The sequence below is a fragment of the Leucoraja erinacea genome, chromosome 5, assembly GCF_028641065.1.
Source record: "Leucoraja erinacea ecotype New England chromosome 5, Leri_hhj_1, whole genome shotgun sequence".
Taxonomy (NCBI): Eukaryota; Metazoa; Chordata; class Chondrichthyes; order Rajiformes; family Rajidae; genus Leucoraja; species Leucoraja erinaceus.
In genome coordinates this window covers 79,084,584-79,108,191 of record NC_073381.1, presented here as the reverse complement: position 1 = coordinate 79,108,191, position 23,608 = coordinate 79,084,584, and the positions used below count along the sequence as shown (strand labels likewise).

At 40.9% G+C, this 23,608-nt stretch overlaps 2 protein-coding genes across 3 annotated transcripts in view; both read left to right on the top strand.

The window, feature by feature from the left end:
- The window catches only part of cfap206 (cilia and flagella associated protein 206), a 35,691-nt gene extending 34,268 nt beyond the window's left edge, over window positions 1–1,423 (top strand). The window contains exon 11 of one of the 2 annotated variants that reach the window (XM_055636050.1): window positions 829–1,423. In XM_055636050.1, the coding sequence (XP_055492025.1) occupies window positions 829–1,062 (234 nt within the window). In that variant the 3' untranslated portion in view covers window positions 1,063–1,423. The remainder of the gene's footprint in view (window positions 1–828) is intronic. The other variant, XM_055636049.1, reaches the window with a different exon arrangement.
- Window positions 1,424–3,330: 1,907 nt separating this feature from the next.
- Window positions 3,331–23,052, top strand: slc35a1 (solute carrier family 35 member A1). Its single transcript, XM_055636053.1, has 8 exons — window positions 3,331–3,487; window positions 9,354–9,531; window positions 9,954–10,113; window positions 12,192–12,344; window positions 14,360–14,426; window positions 15,979–16,155; window positions 18,185–18,319; window positions 18,857–23,052. The coding sequence occupies exons 1-8, from the start codon at window positions 3,478–3,480 to the stop codon at window positions 18,988–18,990; spliced, it is 1,014 nt and encodes a 337-aa protein (XP_055492028.1). The 5' UTR covers window positions 3,331–3,477; the 3' UTR covers window positions 18,991–23,052.
- Window positions 23,053–23,608: the final 556 nt, after the last annotated feature.

The following is a 23,608-nucleotide window of genomic DNA, read 5'->3' as shown; positions in this document are numbered from 1 at the left end:
TTGTAGGAACAGCACCTCATATTCCGCTTGGGTGGCTTACAAAAATGAACATTGAATTTTCTAACCCCCCCCCCCCTTCTCTACGTCCCCTAGTTTTTGATTCCCCTACTCTGGCTAAAATACTGTGCATTCGCCCTTATCCATTCTTCCCATGCTCTTATACACCTCGATATGTTCACCTCTCAGTCTCCTGAGTTGTAAGGAATAGAGGCAGAGCCTGCCCAACATCTCCGTATAGCTCAGGAGCTTGAGTCCTGGCAACATCCTCATGGACAGCGTGCAAGCTTCTTCCCGGCTTCATGACATCCTTCCTATAGCAGGGTGACCGAAACACATTACTCCAAATGTGTTCGCACCAATGTGTTGTACAACTGTAACATAAATTAATTTTGTTTAAAGAAGCAGGAGAAAGATATCTGACAAAAAATTTCGCACCAAAAAATATTTTCATCATTTTCTCATGGCTCTGACCTTGGGAGCTAGGCCTTAAAAAGTCCCACCACAATGTAACCGGCAATTAATGATGATTTTTGTTGGAACTGCAGATGGTGGAATCTTGAGCAAAAAAAGTATTGGAGTAACTCAGTAGATCAGACAGCATCTGTGGTGGAATGGAAGGACAACGTTTGGGATCGGGACCCTTCCTCTGTCTGAAACGTTTCTTATTCAATCGCTCCACAGATGCTGTATAACTTGCTGAGTTACTCCAGCATTTGGTGTTTTGCATTTAATTTTTGTTTCTGTAAAACTGTATTAACAGAGTGGTGATTGACATTGAATGCAATAAGACACAGGATAACGGCATCCTGTATTTTTGAATTTTTCAAGGCAAACCTGCGGCAGAAGGTCACTCGTTACATGCAGACAACTCTCAGCCACATGAGAAGAGACAACACTTCCCAAGTCTACCTTCCTAAGAATAAGGCAGTACAGACAAAACGAGAAAACTCCTGCAACGTGCCCAAGCCACAGGTTTTCTATGCTGGTCTTCGTGGAGGAAATGTTACAGAACCTACAAACGTGATCAAATTCAACTTAACAAGAGCTGTAGATGAAACATAAAACTGAGCTTCCTGCATCCACAAAAAAACTTTAATAACCATTTATTTTAATTGTTAAACATCTGTATGGCTTTTGATTGTCATATTTAGTATTAAGCTAGAACAAAATGAATAATTTAAAAAAATATGCAGATCTGCAATATTTTGCAGCTCCAATCTTATTTCTCATATTGATGTAGAATTTGTTACGCTAGCAAGCACTAGCACAAATCTATGACCTCTTGAATAAAGTTGATTAAACGTGTGGATTAAAAAGATGTTGGCTGCAGATTAGGTGTATTAAATTCAAGCACAAGGAAAAATCCTCTGAAAAATTTTAGTACAGGGACTTGTAGAGTCATATACCATGGAAACAGGCTCTTTGGTCCAATTTGCCTGACCAATCTTGTCATCATTCCCCACCATAAAAGGTGCAACTGTTTGAGAAGATTCATTACTCTAAGGAGATCGAGGATCACATTTATTTCAAAGTTCCACGTTATCTGAATGATAAAAAGAATCAAGCTGTTTTATTGAATCTTAATGAAAAATGTTTAAGAACAGCCTATTGTAAATGTAAACACTCTTAAACTGATTTTGAGCCTTATTAGAGTATATGCGGTTAGCATTCAGTTACTCCAATGGCAAAGAGAAGTGAGGAGTTTTGGGGGCAGGGTAGCAAGAAGATGGCATTAATGTACTCAAGAGCCTAGGTTTAAGTTGAGAGGGGAAATGTTTAAAGGGGATGTGAGGGGAAAGGTTTTTATACAAAGGATGGTTGGTATATGGAACAAGCTGCCAGAGAAGATGGTGGAGGCAAATACAATTATAATGTTTCAGAGATAGTTGGACAAATGTATGGATAGGAAAGGTATAGAGTTATGAGCCAAATGCAGGCAAATGGGATAATCTTAGACAGACATCTTGGTAAGCATGGACAAGTGGGCTGAAGAACCTATTTCTGTGCTGTATAACTGTGAATCTCTGAACCGACAGTAGAGTGGCCGGTTTTATTAAAGTAAAGATCCCCTTTACTAAAATGAAGGTCCGAAGAAGGGTCTTGACCCGAAATGTCACCTATTCTTTTTCTTCAGAGGAATCTCATGACCCCCTGAGTTACTCCAGCTTTTTGTGCCTGTCCCCTTCTTCCCACTGGCTTCATGATTAAGTGCATTTTTGAAATAAAAGAATTTACTGGTTTTAATGGGTATCTCCAACAACCCTTTTATAGAAATATCAACAAGAATGTAAAATCTAAATGCAATCTGTGTGGTTCAAACTGCTTCGTTTACACAAATTTAGTCTTGAAATTTCACAATTGAATGGAAGTAGAATTTATGAATGATGCGTATGTCAAATTAATTTGTTTTTACTATAACTCAAAGGGAAAATTATTTTTCTGATTTCTTCCATTTCAGCTTGGCTAAAGGTTCTTGATATTATCCAAATATATCTGACAGCTCTTGATCCTGGTTTCCATAGCCCATATGCCACTTACATGGTACTGTAAGTGGCAGCCTCGCCAACAGCATGTCTTGTCCCTTTCCTTTTTTGCTTGTTTTAATTGTGTTTTAGTGTATCTTTAGTTTTGTATTATGTATTAGGAGTTGGAGGAAACTTTTTTTATATTTTCCCTCGACGGAGATGCAACTTTTTCTGTATCGTATCGCCTGCACATCGTGAAGGTGGCGGTCCATTTGTTAGGGATCGGCTTCGGGAGCTCCAACCGCAGGAGCTTCGACCACCTCGATCGCGGGAGCTTCAATCGCCCCGACTGCGGACAGTGAATCCGATTTCACTGTACCTCCATACAAGTGACAATAAAGGACTATTGCACATGCAAAAATCCGGAGAGACCGCACCCAAAGGCTCGGCGGTGGACGGGATAGGGATCGGGATCGGGGAACCGCTTGACGACTTGTCGGATGGCGTAACAGGGAGGAAGCTGGAGTAGTCGGACACCGGGAGCAAGGGCCGGTAGGAGGGTGGGTGAACCGGGGTAATGCCTCCAGCGCCTTCAGGTGGGCTGCAGGAGGTGGCCCCGGATACAAAGATGCCGGGCGAGAAGTACACAGAGCGCCAAAATGGCGGCGCCCGTATGTGTAATAAATTAAAAAATAATTTCACTATGCAGTTGCATATGTGACAAAGAAATCTCCATGGATCATTGCACGTACAGTGTCCTTTCTACACAGGTTGTGAATTAAGGCGGCAGCGGCAGCAGAAGAGTGGAAGGCGGTGCTCGTGCTGGCCGCGCGCGTGTTATTGGCCCGGGACAATTCTATTTCTCCTCCGCCCCGACGTTCCATTGCACCGCCCCGCGTCACTCGCTCGCTCGCGAGACTCAGCTGAGCGCCGCTGCACCGCCCGCCCGCTCACTCACCCACTCACTCACTCACCCACTCCTTCCCAGGTGTGGAGTCTACACGGCGCGACCATGGCTACCGGTTCGTACCCACCCCTTCCTTTGCTCTCGACTCGTTTCGATTTGTTTGCTTTTTTAATGTGGGGGATTGTCTAAAGTGCATTTGAGTTTATTCTTAAAAGCGGTGACCGTTTATTAAACAGCTTTGGGTTGTATATATCGAGCCACACCATTCAAGTTAAACAAAACCAGTAAGCTAAGGTGAAGGAGGAGGAGGGAGGGGGGGTTCAATGCAGTGTGAACACAAACTATGTGGTAATATTGCAGATTTTGTTTTCCTATTTGGGGGGGATTTCTTGCCGAAAGCACGATACTGTTGAATGTGGAATACCGGTATGTGATGCCACTTGCTGTAGGCCAGGGAATCCGTGTTTTTTTGTAGTTGTTCGAGATCCCCAAATGGTTTGATGTTGTGTTGTTTTGGGAATGTACCGAGCACGGTTTTTAGTTTCTTCGGATAAGAAAAGTTGTTCCTATACATTGTCTAACACCTATGAGTCGGAAAGAACTGCAGATGCTGGTTTAAATCGAAGGTAGACACAAAACTCTGGAGTAACTCAGCGGGACAGGCAGCATCTCTGGAGAGAAGACGGGTGGTGCATCTCCTGCTGTTACAGGGGTGACGTTTCGGGACGAGACCCTTCTTCAGACTGATGTCAGGGGAGTGTGTGGGACAGAGATAGAATGTAGTCAGGGACAGTAAGACTAGTGGGAGAACTGGGAAGGGGATGGAGAGAGAGGGAAAGCAAGGGCTATTTGAAGTTAGAGAAGTCAATGTTCATACCGCTGGGGTGTTAGGGGGAGTTAAAGTTCTGAGCAACCGGTAGGTTAAGAAGGACTGAGCAGAGGTGTTCAGTGAAACGATCGCAGAGCCTGCGCTTGGCATCGCTGATGTAGAGGAGTTGACACCTGGAACAGCAGATACAGTAGATGAGGTTGGAGGAGGTTGCAAGTGAATCTCTGCCTCACCTGAAAAGACTGTCGGGGTCCTTGGATGGAGTTGAAGGGGGAGGTAAAGGGACGGGTGGTGCATCTCCTGCTGTTACAGGGGTGAGTACCTGGGGAGGGGGTGGTTTGGGTAGGAAGTTGCGGAGGGAACGATCTCTGGAAAGCAGAAAAAGGGTGGTGAAAAAGGGCAGTGCTCTAAGATCTTTGGTCTCCACAACCACCTGAGGTAGAGAATTCCAATGAATTAACCACCTCTGTGAAGAAATTCTGTGATCTTTGTCCTGGATCGTTATCTCCTCAATCTGACATACCTTAGCCAAAGAAAACATTTCCACCTATCTGCTGAATCTGAAGAAATTGCATATGTTTCATGACCTCATTCTTCCTAAATTGAAGAAATAATATACCTAGCCTGCTTCTGTTTTGATCAAAATAAACTTTCTTCAGCATTAAAAAAAAAGTACAAAACAAGAATCATTTATTTATTTGCGTCAATTTGAGATTTGTAATTTTTTTAAAAAAATCACGTGGTTAAAGTGCACATTGTCCGATTTTATTTAAGGGTATTTTTATTCATTTTGGTTTCCCCATGTAGAAATTACAGCTGTGTTTAAACATAGTCTCACCTCCCACCTCCTCCCCGGTGAAGAAGAATAAAACTGTTAGAGACATCAGCCAAACCTTAGGCTTACCAAAATCAACATCATTAAGAAGAAAGAGAGCACTGGTGAGCTTACTAATCACAATGGGACTGGCAGGCCAAGGAAGACCTCCGCAGCTGATGAAAGTATAATTCTCTCCATAATAAAGAAAACCCCCCAAACACCTGTCCGACAGATCCGAAACACTCTTCCAGAGTCAGGTGTGGATTTGTCAATGACCACTGTCCACAGGAGACTTCATGAACAGGAATACAGAGGCTACACTGCAAGATGCAAACCACTGGTTAGCTGCAAAAATAGGATGGCTGGGTTACAGTTTGCTAAGAAGTGGAACCACAGTTCTGGAAAAAGGTCTTGTGGACAAATGAGATGAAGATGAACATATCAGAGTGATGGCAAGAGCAAAGTATGAAGGAGAGAAGGAACTGACCAAGATCTAAAGCATACCACCTCATCTGTAAAACACAGTAGTGGGGGTGTTATGGCCTGGGCATGTATGGCTGCTGAAGGTACTGGCTCACTTATCTTCATTGATGATACAACTGCTGATGGTGATAGCATAATAATTCCTGAAGTGTAAAGGCACATCCTATCTGCTCAAGTTCAAACAAATGCCTCAAAACTCACTGGCCGGCAGTTCATTCTACAACAAGACAATGATCCCAAACATACTGTTAAAAAAACAAAGGAGTTTTTCAAAGCTAAAAATGGTCAATTCTTGAGTGGCTGAGTCAATCACCCGATCTTTTTTTAAAGGACAAAGGACATTTATTGTCTCATAAACCAATTGGTGCAGTAAAATTTGAGTTACCATGCAGTCCACAAATAAGATAAACACAACCCTTTAGAATTTACCATAAAACATAAAAAACATCTCCCCCACAGCAGAATCAACGTTTCCTACTGTGAGGGAAGGCACCAAAGTTCAGTCCTCTTCCTCAGTTCACCCGTGGTCGGGGCCTATTGAGGCCTCCGCAGTCGCCGCTACGGGCCCGATGTTTCAGGCCCTCTAACACTCAACGGCCCGGAACCTCCAAATCGGCCGCTTCCTACCGGAGACTGCGGCATCCGAAGTCCACAGGCCGAGCTGGGCGGAAATTCAATGCTGGCGACCTCGGCGAGAGATCCCAGGGCTCCGCGATGTTACAGTCAGCACCAGCGCCGCCCGCGGCTGGAATGTCAGCACCGCCAGCGGCTGGAAGCTCTGCAGACCACAGCTCCACGGTGTCAAAGTCAGCAGTCCCAGCACTCTGGAGCTCCAACACGGCGACCCTGATAAGACATCGCTCGCATCGCGATGGAATCCAGTGCTGCGCCGCCGCTGCTGAAGCTGAGGCTCTGGCCGGTCTCCGGCAGGAAAGGCCGCTCCAATCCAGGTGGTAGGCCGTGAGGAGGGGGGCAAAGATGCGGCTCGGAGAATTGTCGCATCCTCGACCAGGAAGTGACCAAGAAAACAGCTTCCCCCTCCCCCACATAAAAAAGACTAAAAGATCTCCAGAAACAAACTTTAAAACAGACTAAAAATAACAAAACGATTAAAAGGACACACAGCTGCAGGCTAGCTGCAGGCTAGGCAGCCACACTCAATGGCGCCACCACTCGAAAATCTGAACCCAATTGAGCATGCCTTTTATATGCTGAAGAGAAAACTGAAGGGAACTAGCCCCCAAAACAAGCATAACCTAAAGATGGCTGCAATACAGACCTGGCAGAGCATCATCAGAGAAGACACCCAGCAACTGGTGATGTCCATGAGTCGCAGACTTCAAGCAGTCATTGCATGCAAAGGATATCCAAAAAAAAACCCACACTTGACTACTTTCATTGATATGACATTGCTGTGTCCCAAACATTATGGTGCCCTGAAATGGGGAGGAGGGGGGGGGGCTTCTGTGATTTCTACATGGTGATACTAAAATATATAAAAATTGCCTTTATTAAAATCTGACAATATGCACTTTAACCACATGTGATTTTTTTTCTATTACAAATCTCAAATTGTGGCGTACAGAGGCAAAAATAGTTTGTTGCAATTGAGAATGTCCGTAGCAGGTCCGTAGGAGTTTTGTGGATGTCTCGTAGCAGCTCGTAATACTAACGGTAAGTACTTAGGAAATCCGGTAAACTCATGACGTTTTTTCAACGTTGTGAAAAATGTCCACGAGTTAAAAAATACTCGCGATGAAAAATAATTGTTACTTTTTACTCGTACAAGCCCCTACGAGACATCCACGAACTCCTACGGACCCGCTACGGACATTCTCCGAGTTCGAATCGGAGGAAAAATCGGGAGAACTCTTGAATTACCTCGTACAGTGGGACAGGCCCTTTATTAATCAAGAATCTGTCAATCTGCGCCTTAACATATCCTCTGACTAAAAAAATTCCTCATCTCTTCGAAATGTACATCCTTTTATTCTGAAAGGATTTCTTTAGTCAGAGAGTGGTGAATTTGGTGTTGCGAATTCAATTTCCAATGCCTTCCATTCTCGGGAGTCTATAAAATTAGGAGGAATACAGAACAAACAATTCATCGGCGATGGCATAGAATGCTTTATACTAAGGTTTAAGGTTGGGTTGATTAGAGATAGTCAGCATGATTTTGTGCATCAGAGACCATGTCTCATGAGTTAAGAGTTTTTTGAAGAAATGGCCAAGAAGGTGGTTGAGACAGACCTGCAGATATCGTCTATCTGGATATTCATCAAGGCCTTTAGCAAGGTTCTGAAAGGTAGGCTTCTCTGTAAGGCTTGATTAAAGGGATCCAAGGAGAGTTAGCTAACTGGATACACGATTGGCTTCATGGAAGGAAACAGGGGGTGTTTATGGAAGGTTGTTTATTGGACTGGAAGTCTGTGACTAGTGTGCCTTGGGGTTCGGTGCTGGGCCAATTTGTGTTTGTCGTCTATATCAACAATTTAGATGAGAATGTACAAGGTATGATTATTAAGTTTGCAGATAATATTCATTTAAGCAGTATCTTAGACAGTGAAGATGGTTATCAAGAATTACAGCAGAATTTTGATCATCGGGGCAAGTGGCCCGCGGAAAGGCTAAAGAGTTTAAGTCGGATAAGTGTGAATTGTTGCATTGCCGGCAGTCAAACTAGGGCAGAACCTTCATTGGTAGGTTGGGGTAGGGCCTGGGGAGTTTTGCAGAGCAGAGGGATCGAGGAGTACAAGTGGTATTGCAGGCAGATGGGTATGGTGAAGAAGGCTTTTGGCACCGGCACTTGGCCTTTATCAGTCAGGGAATTGAGTATAGATGTTGAGACATCGTTACAGTTGTACAAGACATTAGTACGGTTGTATTTGGAGTGTTGTGTTCAGTTTTGGTCAGCCTGCTGCCATAGGAAAGATGCCATTGCAGCTTAATGCAGTTATATGTCTCTGTTACCTCAAATTTGAAGCTTGTGCCTCCATTTTCCCGAATCTTCCAATCTGTCCTATGTGGTCTTTGCACTTTAAACAAATCTGGACTTTCTCTGTAGCTTGTTTAAAAAACATTCTTGTTTATTTTCTCTTTTGGACTCCCTAATGTGCTTGTGTGTGGTATGATAGACAATAGCCAAATTTCTTACAAAATTTGCAAAACATTCACTCTTGGTACATGTGACAGTAATAAATCAATATTATATGACTGGCTATCACTACTAGCTGACTCATTTTGTGCTGAGCATTGTAATCCATGTATGGTTTGTAGCAAGAGACTTAACTGTAATTGGTGGCAGATTATGACAGTAATTTGGACAAAGTTTCTAAATAATTTGGCTGCATTTACTTCATTGTTCCATTTCCAGTACTAGTGCCCATTTTGCTGAGCCAGTGCCATATTATCACATCACACATCTCCTTTGAGGCCTCCTGGCACAGAGGCTTGCATAGCGTTGGCTTTAGTTCCAATGAGCTAAAGGATTGGGATTAGAACATTGAGAACAACTAGTACATTTTAACCAAAACCCAAAGTAAACAAAAGTTATCTAGTTCCAAAAAGGTAGTTGAGGCAGGGACTATTGCAAATGTTTAAGAAGCAATTAAACAGGTACAGGTATATGGATAGGATAGATTTAGAGGGATATGGGCTAAACACAGGTAAGTCGGACTAGTGTAGATGGGACATGTTGGTCGAGTTGGGCTGAAAGGCTTTTTTCAGCACTATGGCAATGGAACTGAAGACGTCAAAACTTGGTGTTTAACAAGTTAGTGCTGAGCTGTACTTAAGATCCACATTTTTTTACTGTTCTAGAAATGACTTTGTAAGGTCTCTTTTATCTTGCAGAGAATGTCAGCTTGCTGTTTAAGTTGTACTGTCTGACGGTAATGACGGTTGTGGCCGCCACATACATTGTGGTGTTGCGATACACAAGAACAGTCTTAACGGAGATGTACTTTGCAACCACAGCTGTTTGCATCACTGAAGTCCTCAAATTAATTTTGAGTCTAGGTATGTTAACAAGGTATGTGTGCAGTCTTAATACCTCGTACTTTCCACAATATTTAATAATGACTTGCAAACATCCACATCCTTCCTCAGATATGATGCCCAAAATTCCAAATGCACAGAGGACTAGCTTAGATGGGGTGTCTTAGTCTGCGGGTGAGGGGCCATTGACCTGTTTCCGTGCAGTATGATTCTGACTCTATTTAATCAAATGATATCATTATAGTTTCAGCATGGTGCCGATATACTGCGTGTACTATTCAAACTGTGTAAATGCCCGTACTTCCTTCATTGCCATGAGACTTTTGTCTAATTAGACTCTGGAAAAAGAAAGAGAAGTTAATCCGGATCTTTAGGGATTGGGCATGAAAGTTTCAATATGCATCTTTTTGATTATTGATATAACACACTTTATTACCTTGCTTCTTTCTTCCTAAGGGACGTGGGCAGTTTGCGGGGCACGCTGTCAACATTGTATGAACACATTCTCAGGAGTCCCAAAGAAATGCTGAAACTCAGTATTCCATCTGTGGTGTATGCTGTTCAAAACAATATGGCCTTTGTGGCGCTTAGTAACTTGGACGCAGCAGTGTATCAGGTAAGAAGTACCTGGAATACTCGGATCCAAAAGTCAAAGGATTTGCATTTTATCTTGTGGGGTTGGATGATGTAGGTTTTACACTTTAATTGTTTTAAATTGTTTATTATTAGTTCTTTCAGAAGTGCAATGTATCGAACTGGCCTATTCTGTTGTAATATTAAGTCAGATGATCAAAGGACTGTGAAAGAGAATTTTAGTAGGAAACTGGCAGAAAGGTTTAATGAGAGCTTGGGGTTTCAGCAGGTGTCAAAGGTAGATGATTGAGAGGCTAAACTCAGTGAAGTGGTTAGATCTTGGTTTGGGCAAAACATGAAGTGTTGAATAAACTCAGTGGGTCGAGCAGCATCTGTGGAGGGAACTAGATAGGTAACGTTCTGGTCGTGACCTTTCCTGAAACAACATCTATTTGTGCCCTACACTGATGCTGCTTGACCTGCAGAATTCCTCTAGCTCTTTGTGTGTTTTCATGATTCCAGCATCAGCAGTTTCTTGTGTCTTGACATCTTGGCTTAGGATGTGAACATGTAAAAGGACTAGTGAAGAATAGAGATATTGACATTGTGAGGTCGAAATAATAAGCATTGTTCACAGTTTGACACAATGCTTAAATGTCATTCTTAGCATTGTTACTAACTGTTCAAGTAGTTCTGCACATTGTACAAGAAAATTGGAATGGTGTGTTCAGTTTTGGTCACCCTATTAGAGGAAGGATGTCATTAAACTGGAAAGAAAGAGTACAGAGAATATTTACGATGATGTTGCCAGAACTCGAGGGCCTGAGCTGTAGGGACAGGTTCGGCAGGCTAGGACTTTATTCCATGGAGTACATGAGGCTAGGGTTGATCTAAGAGGTGTATAAAATCACGAGGGGAGTTGACTGGGTGAATCCAGTCTTTACCCTAGGGTAGGGGAATCTAAAACCAGAGACATAGGTTTAAGTTGAGAGGGTCAATATTTAATGGGAACCTGAGAAACAAATAGTTTGCTCAAAGGGGGGGGGGGGGGGGGGGGGGGGGGGTAGGTATATGGAATGAGCTGCCAGAGGAGGTAGTTTAGGCAGGTACTATAAACAACATTTAAAAGACACATGGATAGGAAAGTTTGAGAGGGGTATGGGTAAGAAAGCGAATGGCATGTTGACCTTTGTAACAAGAGAAATTGAATATAGGAGTAAAGAAGTCCTACTGTAGTTGTACAGAGCTCTAGTGAGACCACACCTGGAGTACTGTGTGCAGTTTTGGTCCCCTAATTTGAGGAAGGACATTCTTGCTATTGAGGGAGTGCAGCGTAGGTTTACAAGGTTAATTCCCGGGATGGCGGGACTGTCGTATGCTGGGAGAATGGAGCAGCTGGGCTTGTACACTCTGCAGTTTAGAAGGATGAGAGGGAATCTCATTGAAACATATAAGATTGTTAAGGGTTTGGACACGCTCGAGGCAGGAAACATGTTCCCGATGTTGGGGGAGTCCAGAAACAGGGGCCACAGTTTAAGAGTAAGGAGTAAGCCATTTAGAACGGAGACAAGGAAACACTTTTTCTCACAGAGAGTGGTGAGTCTGTGGAATTCTCTGCCTCGGAGGGCGGTGGAGGCTGGTTCTCTGGATGCTTTCAAGAGAGCTAGATGGGGCTCTTAAAAATAGCAGAGTCAGGGGATATAGGGAGAAGGCAGGAACGGGTTACTGATTAGGGATGAGCAGCCATGATCACATTGAATGGCGGTGCTGGCTCGAAGGGCCAAATGGCCTCCTCCTGCACCTATTGACTATTGGGTCAAATGCAGGTAAATGTGATTCGTTTATTACTGTTTAATAATTAAAAGATAAAAAAATTATGAGGAAGAACAGCATAATGTGGCTCGGTAAATAGTTATTTCAGAGGTGAAATGTACCAAAGACTCATTTTGCTGTAATAAGTCATTTGATCAAAGGATTCGACAGAGATTTTTAAAGTAGGCAGGCTTAGATGGGGCATCTTGATTGGCATGAGTTTGGTGGAGGTGGCTGTCACTGCGCTGTGTGACTGACTATAAATCATTGGAAATGTAAAGCTTCTGTTTTTAACTTTTTTTTTTTCAGGTGACCTATCAACTAAAGATTCCAAGCACAGCACTCTGTACAGTCTTTATGCTGAATCGTTCTCTAAACAAACTGCAATGGCTTTCTGTATTTATGCTTTGTGCAGGAGTAACATTGGTCCAGTGGAAGCCTATGGAAACTACAAAGGTTCAGGTGAGGGACTGTGGTTTGGGAGATGACGTGGGTGAAGGTGGCACGGCCTGGCTGAGCTGAACGACCTTGCTTGTGTTGCACTTTCTGTACAATTTAATCTCGTGCCTGGCAGGCTCGTATGAAGAACCATAGTGGGATTCTGGAAAAGGTTGTGATTCTCGTAGAAATCTAACTTGACTGTACAAGACGTTGGTGAGGCAGCACTTGGGGGAGTATTGCGTTCACTTTTGGTCACCCTGCTACAGGAATGATGCTATTAAGCTGAAAAGGAAACAGAAGATTTAAGAGGATGTTGCCAGGAATCAGGGGCCTGAGCCAGAGGGGGAGACTGTGCATGCTGGGACTTTATTCCTTGGAGAGCATGAGGCTGTAGGATGATTTGAAAGAGGCATAGAAAACCATTAAGTGAGTAGATAAGGTGAATCTTTTACCCAGGGTAGGGGAATCGTGAACTAGAGAGCATAAGTGAGAGGGCAAAGATTTAATAGGAATCCGATGGGCAACTTTTTCACAGGGATAGGTATATGGAATGGGCTGCTAGAGGAAGGTACAAGAACAATATTTAAAAGACATTTTGAATGATACATGGATATGAAAGGTTTTGAGGGATATGGGCCAAACAAGGGTAAACGGGCATCTTGGTCGACCAACACGGACGAGTTGGGCCGAAGGGCCTGTTTCCATGCTGTATAGCCAAAGCCATTGCACTTAAAGAAGCAGAGGCACTACTTTTGTCACTTTCTGGCACATTTTCTGTGTCTAACCCCCTCGCCCTCCCCCCACATATTTAAAAAGTGTTTAAAATAGTATTTGCATGACAATTTGAGACTGAATTGTTGACATCTTGGTAATTAATATAGATTTAAGCACTCATATTGGAACACAGTTGGTATTGAGCATATATAAGAATTCCGGGGATTTCTCTATAAGCAGAAGAGAACAGACCAACAAACCATGGATCGAGGCTTCGGCATGGAATGCTGCAAACTAGTTTAATAGCAAAGTGGTCGGAAATGCTGGAGGGCAATTTGAAATCCAACTTTAAGCCAAGTAAAGACACAAAGCACTGCAGTAACTCAGTGGGATAGGCAGCATCTCTGGAGAACAAGGCCAGGTAATGTTTTGGATCCTACACAAAGTCAAATAAAATGAACCACAATATGGATATGGGTAGAATATGTATTTATTTTGTATTGAGATACACCAAGTTGAATTGATGCAGATTGAGTCTGTTCAAAATAAGCTATGGTCTGGCTTCTACACCATTCAGGACTGGTTGACTCTTCCTCCTCGGTTCAAGAGCAATTAGCAATAGCAATAAAAATAAATGCAACTTTTCAGTGATGTTTGCAACCTCTGTGTGATTTCAATAACATACAATGTTTTCACTTGTTAGACAGAGTGGCGCAGCGGTAGAGTTGCTGCCTTAAAGCTTCAGAGACCCGAGTTCAATCCTGACTACGGGTGCTGTCTGTAAGGAGTTTGTACATTCTCCCTGTGACCGCATGGGCTTTCTCTGGGTGCTCCGATTTCCTTCACATTCCAAAGACATAGGTCAATTGTTCTGCAAATTGTCCCTAGTGTGTAGGATGGAACTAGTGTATGGGTAATGCTGGAGTAACTCAGCGGGACAGGCAGCATCTCTGGAGGGAAGGAATGCGTGACGTTTCAGGTCAAGACCCGTCAGTGTATGGATAATGGCTGGTCGGCGTGGGCCTAAGGGCTTGCTTCCACATTGTATCTCTAAACTAAACAAAAAGGTCGTGAGGAAATAAACAATATAATTTGTGAAGATGCTTTTTCTCAATTAAAAAAGAACTTGCTGGGCACACACGTACAAATTTTGCTTGACATACTAATAATAATAATAATAATAAATTTTATTTATGGGTGCCTTTCAAGAGTCTCAAGGACACCTAGCTGTGTATTGCTCATCTGATCCACAAAGTAGCACTGCATTATTCTCATACCCTAAGAGTGCCTGTCTTTACAGCATTAATACTCTGATATTGCAGGTTACACAGAATCCAGTTTTGGGATTTGTTGCCATAGCCATTGCAGTATTGTGTTCTGGATTTGCTGGTAAGATATAAACTGATATTTAATAGCACCTTCCCATTAGATGCTAAGATAGTTGCATATTGTATTACAATGTTAGTTCACCATTTGGAATAGTGCTTGTGAAAGCAGTTGTGGGTCATTTAGTTATTTGTATTAAGAGCTTAAAACAAACTAGCAAACTAGTGTCTCTAACTTCTACCATTGGAGTTAGGAGGGAGATAGACCAGCCATGATTGAATGGCTGAGTAATTCTACTATCATTTAAGATTTTTCAATATCTTGAAAGCGTCTAACCTCTGGGCAATACCAAAGATAGACAAAAAAAAGCTGGATTAACTCAGTGGGTCAGATAGCAGCTCTGGAGAGAAGGAATAGGTGATGTTTTGGGTCAAGACTCTTCTTCAGACTGGTATCTGGGCAATACCACCCTATGTTCAGTTTTTCCATTTAATCAAAACCATATCACTAGGTGCCAGTCAATTGCACTCTTTTCAATGCTATTGGTTGCACTGACAAGTCTACTGTTGTGCTCCAGTTATGTCTGGCATAGCTGGAGAGTAACAACTTAAGCCCTCTCAGTTATAAACACCATTGAACTCTGAATTTTCGTTTAAAAAAATAACTACATTTCTGTGGATGTCTAATGCATTTAACTTCATTATTTGAAGGGTGAATTTATGAATGATTTTTCATTGGTGTTAGTTTGTATTTCTCTCATCTTCTCTCAGTTTAAACTTTAGTGCATCCATTTACATTTCTTGTGGCACCTTCTATCTTTTGATTCAATTTTGGAAACGGGGAATTTGATCTGTTTGCCGCTGGTCAGATGTTGCAAATTTGGAGTACCTGTTCTGTATCGCTGTTCCCTGTTGTCTCATCTGCTATTTTAAACAGGTCAACAATTTGGCCTCTGCACCCTATTCACGGGGGTAGAATATGCTGTTTTGCCTAAAATAATGCTAATCTGTCCTGTGCCTGCAGGTGTCACGAAAATCTGGAAGTAGTTTAATGATGTGTGTAATTAAGTATTCAATAACAGGTGTTTAGTTGTCAAGCTTGGCCAAGATAGCTAACTATAACAGATACCGATTGTGTAGTGCAATGAAATACTCTGTTAGTGGTTCAGAGCCTTGTGTAAATAGGCAGGTATACTATTTCTTGTAGGAGGTGCCTAGGGATGTAAACGAGCATGAGAACTTGTATGAATCTATTTTTGCAGAACTAGCTGGGGCCAAATCAACCACTCCCAAAATATGGAGGCTCTACTAGGCTGAAGATATGCGAAGAACAGGAATTTACAATAAGTCTTCAGCATAATAGAGATTTAAAACAGCACTGGAAGTGTTCAATGCTAGATCGTTTTTACAGAATATTACAAACAATTACTAAAAGAAAGGTTTCCTAAATAGTAGGGCATTAAGAGCCATATTAATCTTATTATATGCTTATTTCCCGAGGCAAGAATATTAACCTTCTAACTCCACATTGAGAGCGTTTAGTTTTAGGTGTTGTTTGAACAAATTAATCTTGTAACATAAGCTTTTAATGTTTTTACATTTTATTCCAATTTTAGGTGTTTATTTTGAGAAGGTTCTGAAAGCCTCTGACACCTCTCTGTGGATCCGTAACATACAGATGTATATTTCTGGCATTGTGATCACTGCGTTTGGAGTTTATTTGAATGATGGTGCCCAAGTTCTGGAGAAAGGCTTTTTCTTTGGATACACCCACTGGGTTTGGATTGTTATATGTGAGTACAATGACTTTCATAATGGGTGGATGTACAGTAGGTATTCTATTGCATTATTAATTATGTGAATGACAACATTAAGAACCACAAAGCAGTCTTAATTTATCCCAGTAAGAAAATGGGATTTCACTGAGCAAACTTTAGGTAGTCTCTTTTGGTGTCCTTTTTGAAAGGTGACTTTTGTCTGAAGCTCTCTTGCATTCCCTCTTAGTTTATTGTCATGTGTACTGAGGTACAGAAAAGCTTTTGTTGCAAGCTAACCAGTCAGCGGAAAGACAATACATGATTACAATTCAGCCATCCACAGTGTTCAGATACATGATAAAGGGAATAACGTTTAGTACAAGATAAAGTCCGATCAAAGATAGTCTGAGAGTCACCAATGAGGTAGATAGTTCAGGACCACTCTCTAATTGTTCGTAGGATGGTTCAGTTGCCTGATAATAACTGGGATGAAACGGTCCCTAAATCTGGAGTGTGTGTTTTCACACTTCTATACCTTTTGCCCGAGGGGAGAAGAGGGAGTGATTATTTTTATATCAACTTTCCTCCGTACAACCAAAACCAATGACAAGCTTTTGTACATGGTCTTTTATGACTCTTGAGCCACATTATGTAGATTTAGAATTTAAAACTAGATCAGAAATTAAATATAATTTCCAATCTTCCATTTTGAAAAGCAAACCTAGAGAATCTTCCTAACACTGAAAATGGGATACAGCAACACATGGTACAGTTTTTAAATGCAAATAGAGTTTTCAACGTTGAGCAAGCAGAGGATTTTGGCATGTATATTGGAACATTAAATTTTGCATTTCAGTTGAATCAGTGTTTTTCTAAAGTCATGCTCATTTTATGGGGTCAACATTATCTGAGTAATAATCAGGAGGCTAGGCATCCTTCCCAAAAGTTGAGACTTGCCACTAGAATTGAGAGACATCAGTGGGAGCTCCTGGAACAAAACATAGTGCATTATAACCTGTGCACCCTGTTATCAAGTGGAGGTTATAAATCAAATTTTAAATGCTTAATCAAATCTGACTTTTTACTGTCTACCTGCATCTCTCCTCCCTGCCCGGAACAGATATGCAACCACTGCACAGCACTAGTCAGATGCAAGTTATTTTTCCTTTGAGCTGGATGCTGCTCACATTTAGCCAGTGGTTTCACAGATCTCTGAAAGTAGTCAACCACCCTCTTCACCTTGCTTCTGACTCCTACATCTGCACATTGAAATGCAGTAGTTGGAAGTTAGCTGGAGTGCCTAAGTCTGCACTGCTGGGTCTGTTAGGACCATGTTAGTGAGGGTGGCTGGTTGCTGTCAACATCGAGTGTGGCAGAAGGCCAGACAGAAGATGGTTTGGTCCAATAAAACCACATTGATCTATAATTGCATCAATTTATTGGCTGGCTTGGGTGTACAGCATAAATGAATGGAATGACTGAATCTAACTTGCAGCTTGGCCATCCTCCTGATTTGTTCCCTGTATACAGTGTTTTGTTGTCTTATGTTCCAGATAGAACAATGAAATTCTGCAAGTAAGAATTTCTTTGTTCTATCTGGGACATACGAGAATAAAACACTCGATTCTTTATACGTCTCCCTCTAGCAGTGTGCCAACGTATGCATTACATGTCGAGTACACTGTACTAAACTTGGTTATCCTCCCGTTTCACGACCTTGACCATAATTGACAATGTGAAGCAAGATATGTCAGGTGATGATCTGACAAGTTCAAGTCACACTCGGTTTTGGAAATTTAACCCTTGCATTAGTTGTTGGTTGGGCTAAAAAAAAAAAAATGGTGCCATGACCTGGCTAACATTATTAGGAAAGCGCTTCAGTGCTAGGATCACGAGTGGTTCTACAACACTCTTCCAATCATCTTCACGGGGCATCGGGGTATGGATTGTGAGTGCCAGTGTTGCCCACAATCTTGACTTAATCTTTTTAAAAATTGTTTAACGAGTGCATCAATTCTTCCAGTGAACTATATAACGTTGTATCACTGTTCTTCCATCTCCACAGTATTAGCAAGTCTTGGCGGGTTGTATACTTCTGTTGTCGTGAAATACACCGATAACATCATGAAAGGATTTTCAGCAGCAGCAGCAATTGTTATTTCCACAGCAGCATCAGTTTTGCTGTTTGGCTTGCAGTTAAGTAAGTAAGAAGTTTCTCGTGCCAGTTTTTTTTCAATGATGCCAAGTCTCCTGAGCGAATAGGATTCTGTTTTATTGGATGCAGCCTCGCCATGGTGTGGTTCTGTAATAAAGTAGATATCAATCAGCATATACCAAGATGTTGGGGACTGTGAAGCAAGAGAAATTGCAGAATAATAGATGCAAAGTGCTGGAGTAACCCAGCGAGTCGGTCAACATCTCCAGAGAATATGGAAAGGTGGCGTTTTAAGTTGAGACCCTTTTTACAGACTTCTTTAATCTGAAGAAGGGTCTGAACCTTAAACATCACCTATCCATGTTCTCCAGAGATGTTTCCTGACCCGCTGAGTTAATTTAGCACCTTGTGTCGTTTATATACCTTTTATATAGTTCTTTGTTTCTATAAATTGGAGAACGTTGCTTTAAAAAAAAAATACATCAAGGATTTCATATTGTCCTATTCTGTATTAGTAAATGTTAGATGACAATTTCTTTCTGTTCTGGCCATAGTACATTATTTTCTTTTGTTTAATTTCAGCTCTCAACTTTGTAGCTGGGACTATTCTCGTCTGCGTTTCAATATACTATTATGGATTGCCGAAGCAAAATACAAGTACCTTTGTGCAGAGTGAAGTGGAGAAGCACAAAGAGCCGCTGGTGAATAATGTGTGACCACTGAGCACCTCACTCAGCAAAGGACTTGAAAAATCTGACTCTCAGAACTTTTCCCAACTAGGCTGTTGGGGGAAATCACTAGTTATATAAATAACTTCCCCAATGTTATTGATTGTTTGATGCGTTTTCACTGTATCTCCTTGGTGAACGAATGACTTTGGTGCCAATATAGGAATATCCATAACTTATTTATCAAACTAGTTTTTTTTTAAACAATTTAAACAGTTTCATTTTGCCTTTCCAGCAATATATAAACTTTATAAGTTGCCTGTCAGATTCATTTAATTTTTTTCGGCGTGCTCATTTTATTTCCTTTGTTGGTGCCTCCAACTGTGTTCTCCAAGCAAATTCTTACGTTGGTATACATTTTAATATTTTGAGCTGGCCACTTTGCATTTGGAAACAGGATGACCCACTTGTCAAATTAATCTTGACAGTGTATGGAGCCACTGTCTATGGTAGTTTCAATTTAAACTACCATAGTTATGCAGCGTGGAAACTGGCCTTTCCGCCCAAGCAGCCCCCGCCCAACATGTCCCATCTGCAAAGCCCCATTTAGCCTGACAAACCTGTTCCACCTATGGACAGGTATGCATTTTATTATGCTTCAGCTTATGCGTAACCCGAGGTAACTCAATGTTTCTCAAAGAAAATCTGAACAAAACAATGTCTCAATTGTCCTGTACTTCTGTCGCTAGTTGTTTTCAGATAAGTTCCTCAACTGTACATCCTGAGAGCCTCTTTTCTCTTGAATCAATAGAATGTCTAGTTTTGAGAATCTCCCCCAAAATTAATATTTTAAGTCTCCTACTGTCATGGGAACTAGCAGTGTAGTCATAGGTGTGGTCTTTCTAAATTAGGTTAATGACTAAATATTACCTTCCCTCTATCCCATAAAGAAAAAAAGATTATTTGAATTGGTAGTTTCATGTTTCAGAAAGAATGTTGCCTCAATGCTACTTCTGTGTTTCACTCAAAAGGACCAGCATGGAGGTGGTAGTGCATTTCAAATGATAGGGAAATGCTGGCATTAAGAATCCTCGCTTATGACTGATGGTCCTTTTTGAGTGAGATGTATGTGGATCTAGTGTATTATGGACAATTCCTGCAATGAAGGAACAGGATTTAATGTCTGTGACAGGTGGAAAGAAGACATTTATTGTAGTGGGAAAAGTTAGTATGTAGTTAGTTTGTATTCCCTACAGGACATGTCTATAGATCATTTTAGCCATGTTATCCAATTAGATATAAACCAAAACTTGGCTAGGTGTCAGAGTTCAAGCCTGTTTTCAGTGAGCCTGCTATGTAACAGTTGCACTAAATGAGCAGTTCTGCTTGTGTATGTTAGGGTTGCTCGCTCAAAGTTTGGATTGATGTGATGGGTTTGTGCCTTAAACAAATGGTTAATGTCAGGATAAAGCGGATATATTTCTGACTGAAGAAGGGACCTAAACCGAAACGTCACCTATCCATATTCTTCAAGAATGCTGCCTAACATGCTGAGTTACTCTATAAACCAGCACCTGCAGTTCCTTATTTCTACATTGACATATCTTTTGTATAGCCCTATAATTGTACATAATATTTCAAATTATGTTTCTCAGACTTTCTTGGTTTAGAAAAGGTTGGTATAAATTGCATATGTTTGATTTGTAATTTGATGGGAGATTATCAATCCATAATAATTATTTCTGTTGCAATTCTTCCCACCCTTCTGAGAACTTTATTTAAGGAAGTTCTGTTAATGGGTTTTTAATTTCTGTTGCTCTTGATACAAAGCTCTCCCACATGGCTAAATGCATGGTTTCCATTTAGAACCTCTTCACATTATTAAAGATACAAATTTAACCCGCAGCGAGTAACACCCTGCTCTTTGTTTAATGGAGTGCATTCCCTCCCAGACCTGTACTTAAGCTTTTTTAATATTCTAGATAAATTATAACATTTCTGAAGTAGGTACCTCAAATTGAATGAAAGTTCTAATTTTAATATTTTGGATCAGAAGGCAGTAAAATGCTTTTTAATGTTGCCCTTGTATTTAAAAAAAAAAAGTCAGCCTAGAATTATATGAATCAGACCATGTAAAAAACAACTATAGATGTCATTTTTTTTGTTCTCTTTCCTTGAACACATGGTTTTGGTGATCATACAATGTTGTCATGAATTAACATTTCTCTGTTCACCTCGGTTTAGACCGAGGACCATCCCCCAGGTTTTCCCCTGTTTTTCACATTGCTTTAGTGAAACAGATGATGATGTATGCTCTTAGTCTTTTTAGATGATCATTTGGATCAGTGATTCTCCCACTTGCTTTAAAAATACTTTTGTACTTCAGTTCAAAATTCAAATTCTTCTGGGCCTTTCTCCCCCTCTCCCCCTCCCCCCCCCCATTAAACTGTCCTTTACTTCTTGGAATGTAACCTTTGGTCAGACTCTTTGTGCCTTCAGCAGTGCAGTAACAACAGACCTGCTGAGCATGACCTCCTTGTACGTGCTAATATATAGTTGTGGTTTGGTGTAGATGGTAATCTCTGCTTTTATGAATATTTGAGCCTTTTATAGCAAACAAGACATTGAATAGGCACTGTTGTAAAATATTTTAAACCATGATTTTGAATGTAGTTTGAAATTAAGAGTGTGATGGTTACATTTGAACCATAGCCTCAGGCAATCTAAGTACAGATTCCATGCACTAATGATAAGTCTGCTGTTTGTCATTGGAGAGTGAATGATATTTGGAACTGGATTTGTAAATGCCTTTTATGTTTGTATATAATGAGTAGCAAATTAAATCAGAATTTCTGTGCTCCAAATTCAGTGGATCACTATGTGAAAATGGTTGTGGTATATAATGTGGTCATACAAGTCACTGGGAAGGATCTGCTATGGTAGGGTTTTTAAATGTCAATTTGTTTTTGGATGATGTGGAAAATAAATCTTTAAGCAAAATTGGATTGCTTGCAACTAACTGATGTTCAGAAAAGAAATTGAGTAACCAAAACTTGCAAACAGCAACAAAAAAATGTTACTACATTATGAAATGTAGATTTAGTTTTAACTGTGTATGAAATTTTGATCTTTTGTGCATTGTTTTGATTTACTTTTTAATTTGCAAGGAAATTAATTAACTTGTTTCCATCAGATTCACAATCCTTAACATTTTGAAGTAACAGTCAAGGGAGAGGTTGGGAAGGTGCAATGGAGAAAACATTAGACAGGTCGAGCTGAATGCGAGCTGTGTACACTATGTACCAGGGCATGTATCCTAACAGTACTTTTTGGCATTTATTCCACATTCATAATTCAGCTTTTTCCATAATTATTTTAATGGATGCCTTGGGACATTCAGACAGGTAATCAATAGTTGGCGTGGACTCAGCGAGCCAAAGGGCCTGTTTCTATGCTGTAAATCAAACAGAGCATGGAGATGGAAATCATGTTATCTCCTGATTGTAATAAGATAGCAAACAAAGGACTGACAACCTATTTGATTCGTACAGGTGTCCAGGGCTATGGGGAGAAGACAGGAGAATGGGGTTGAGAGAGAGAAAGATAGATCAGCCATGATTTGAATGGCAGAGTAGACTTGATGGGCCAAATGGCCTAATATCACTTATGAACCTGAGATGAAAGTAGCAACATCAGCTTTTTTTATAATCAAAACTTTTAAATGGTTAAAATTAGCAACAACCAATTTTATGATCAGATTCAAGAGCATGAGTATTCTTGAGCCATTGCTTCTCGTCTTTGTTATACTGTACAGACTAGGTCTGGCAATCTGCTTGTGACATATTGCCTTGTTTAAAGTTAGGCAAATACACACTGTTCTAGGTGACTTATTTTTAATGTCAGGAGAATGTTTTTCATTGCTATTTTAAGCATATATTAACTTTGGGAGGTGATTGATTAGTTCACACTATCACATGAGAAGATGATTGAATATCATTTAATCTCCAGCATAGAGCTTTGGAATGTAATTCTAGCTGAGGGCAAGTCAAGTATCATTTTGTGCAAAACAGGTTTTCCACTGAGAAGAATAAATCACTGCTATTCCTGTCATCATGCAACATCGTGCTTGACTGATTTTACAACCAATGACACTACCACCCACATTGGCTGGGGTTGGGTCACCTTCTCACAGTAGAAATCCATGATGGGGTGAACTACGCAGCCAACATGCTTAACTGTACTTAAAAGAAAAAAAAATGTAAACAAGTTTGGTCAATTCTATACTGATGTAACTTAAGCCTATAACACATTATCTAAGTGGCTTCAGGTTGTTGTGAATTGTGATTTTTGGCTCATTGACACACCCTAAACAATTAATTGATGCACTAGCACAATATCATCAATCCAACTAGAACTTAAGTGGTTATCTCTGTAAAACAGATTGTATAGTATCAGCCTTGTTTTTCCTCTAACCTTCCTTTCTTCTCTGGGCCACATGAATTGGGGACATCTGCCACTGAGACAGACGTACGGATGCCTGTTCTGAGTTACTGTCACGGGGGGGGGGGGGCAATCAGGTGACCTTTCCATTGGGCTTACTCTTCTCTTACATACTCAAAAGCAGTTTTACTTTTGGCTTGATCAGCTATTGTAAACATCTTTACCT

Excerpts from the sequence above, each read along its gene's own strand:
- slc35a1 (XM_055636053.1), top strand. Across the intron at positions 9,532-9,953 it reads AGTCTAGGTATGTTAACAAG|GGACGTGGGCAGTTTGCGGG; the intron begins GTATGTGTGCAG and ends TTTCTTCCTAAG. Across the intron at positions 14,427-15,978 it reads ATTGTGTTCTGGATTTGCTG|GTGTTTATTTTGAGAAGGTT; the intron begins GTAAGATATAAA and ends TTCCAATTTTAG.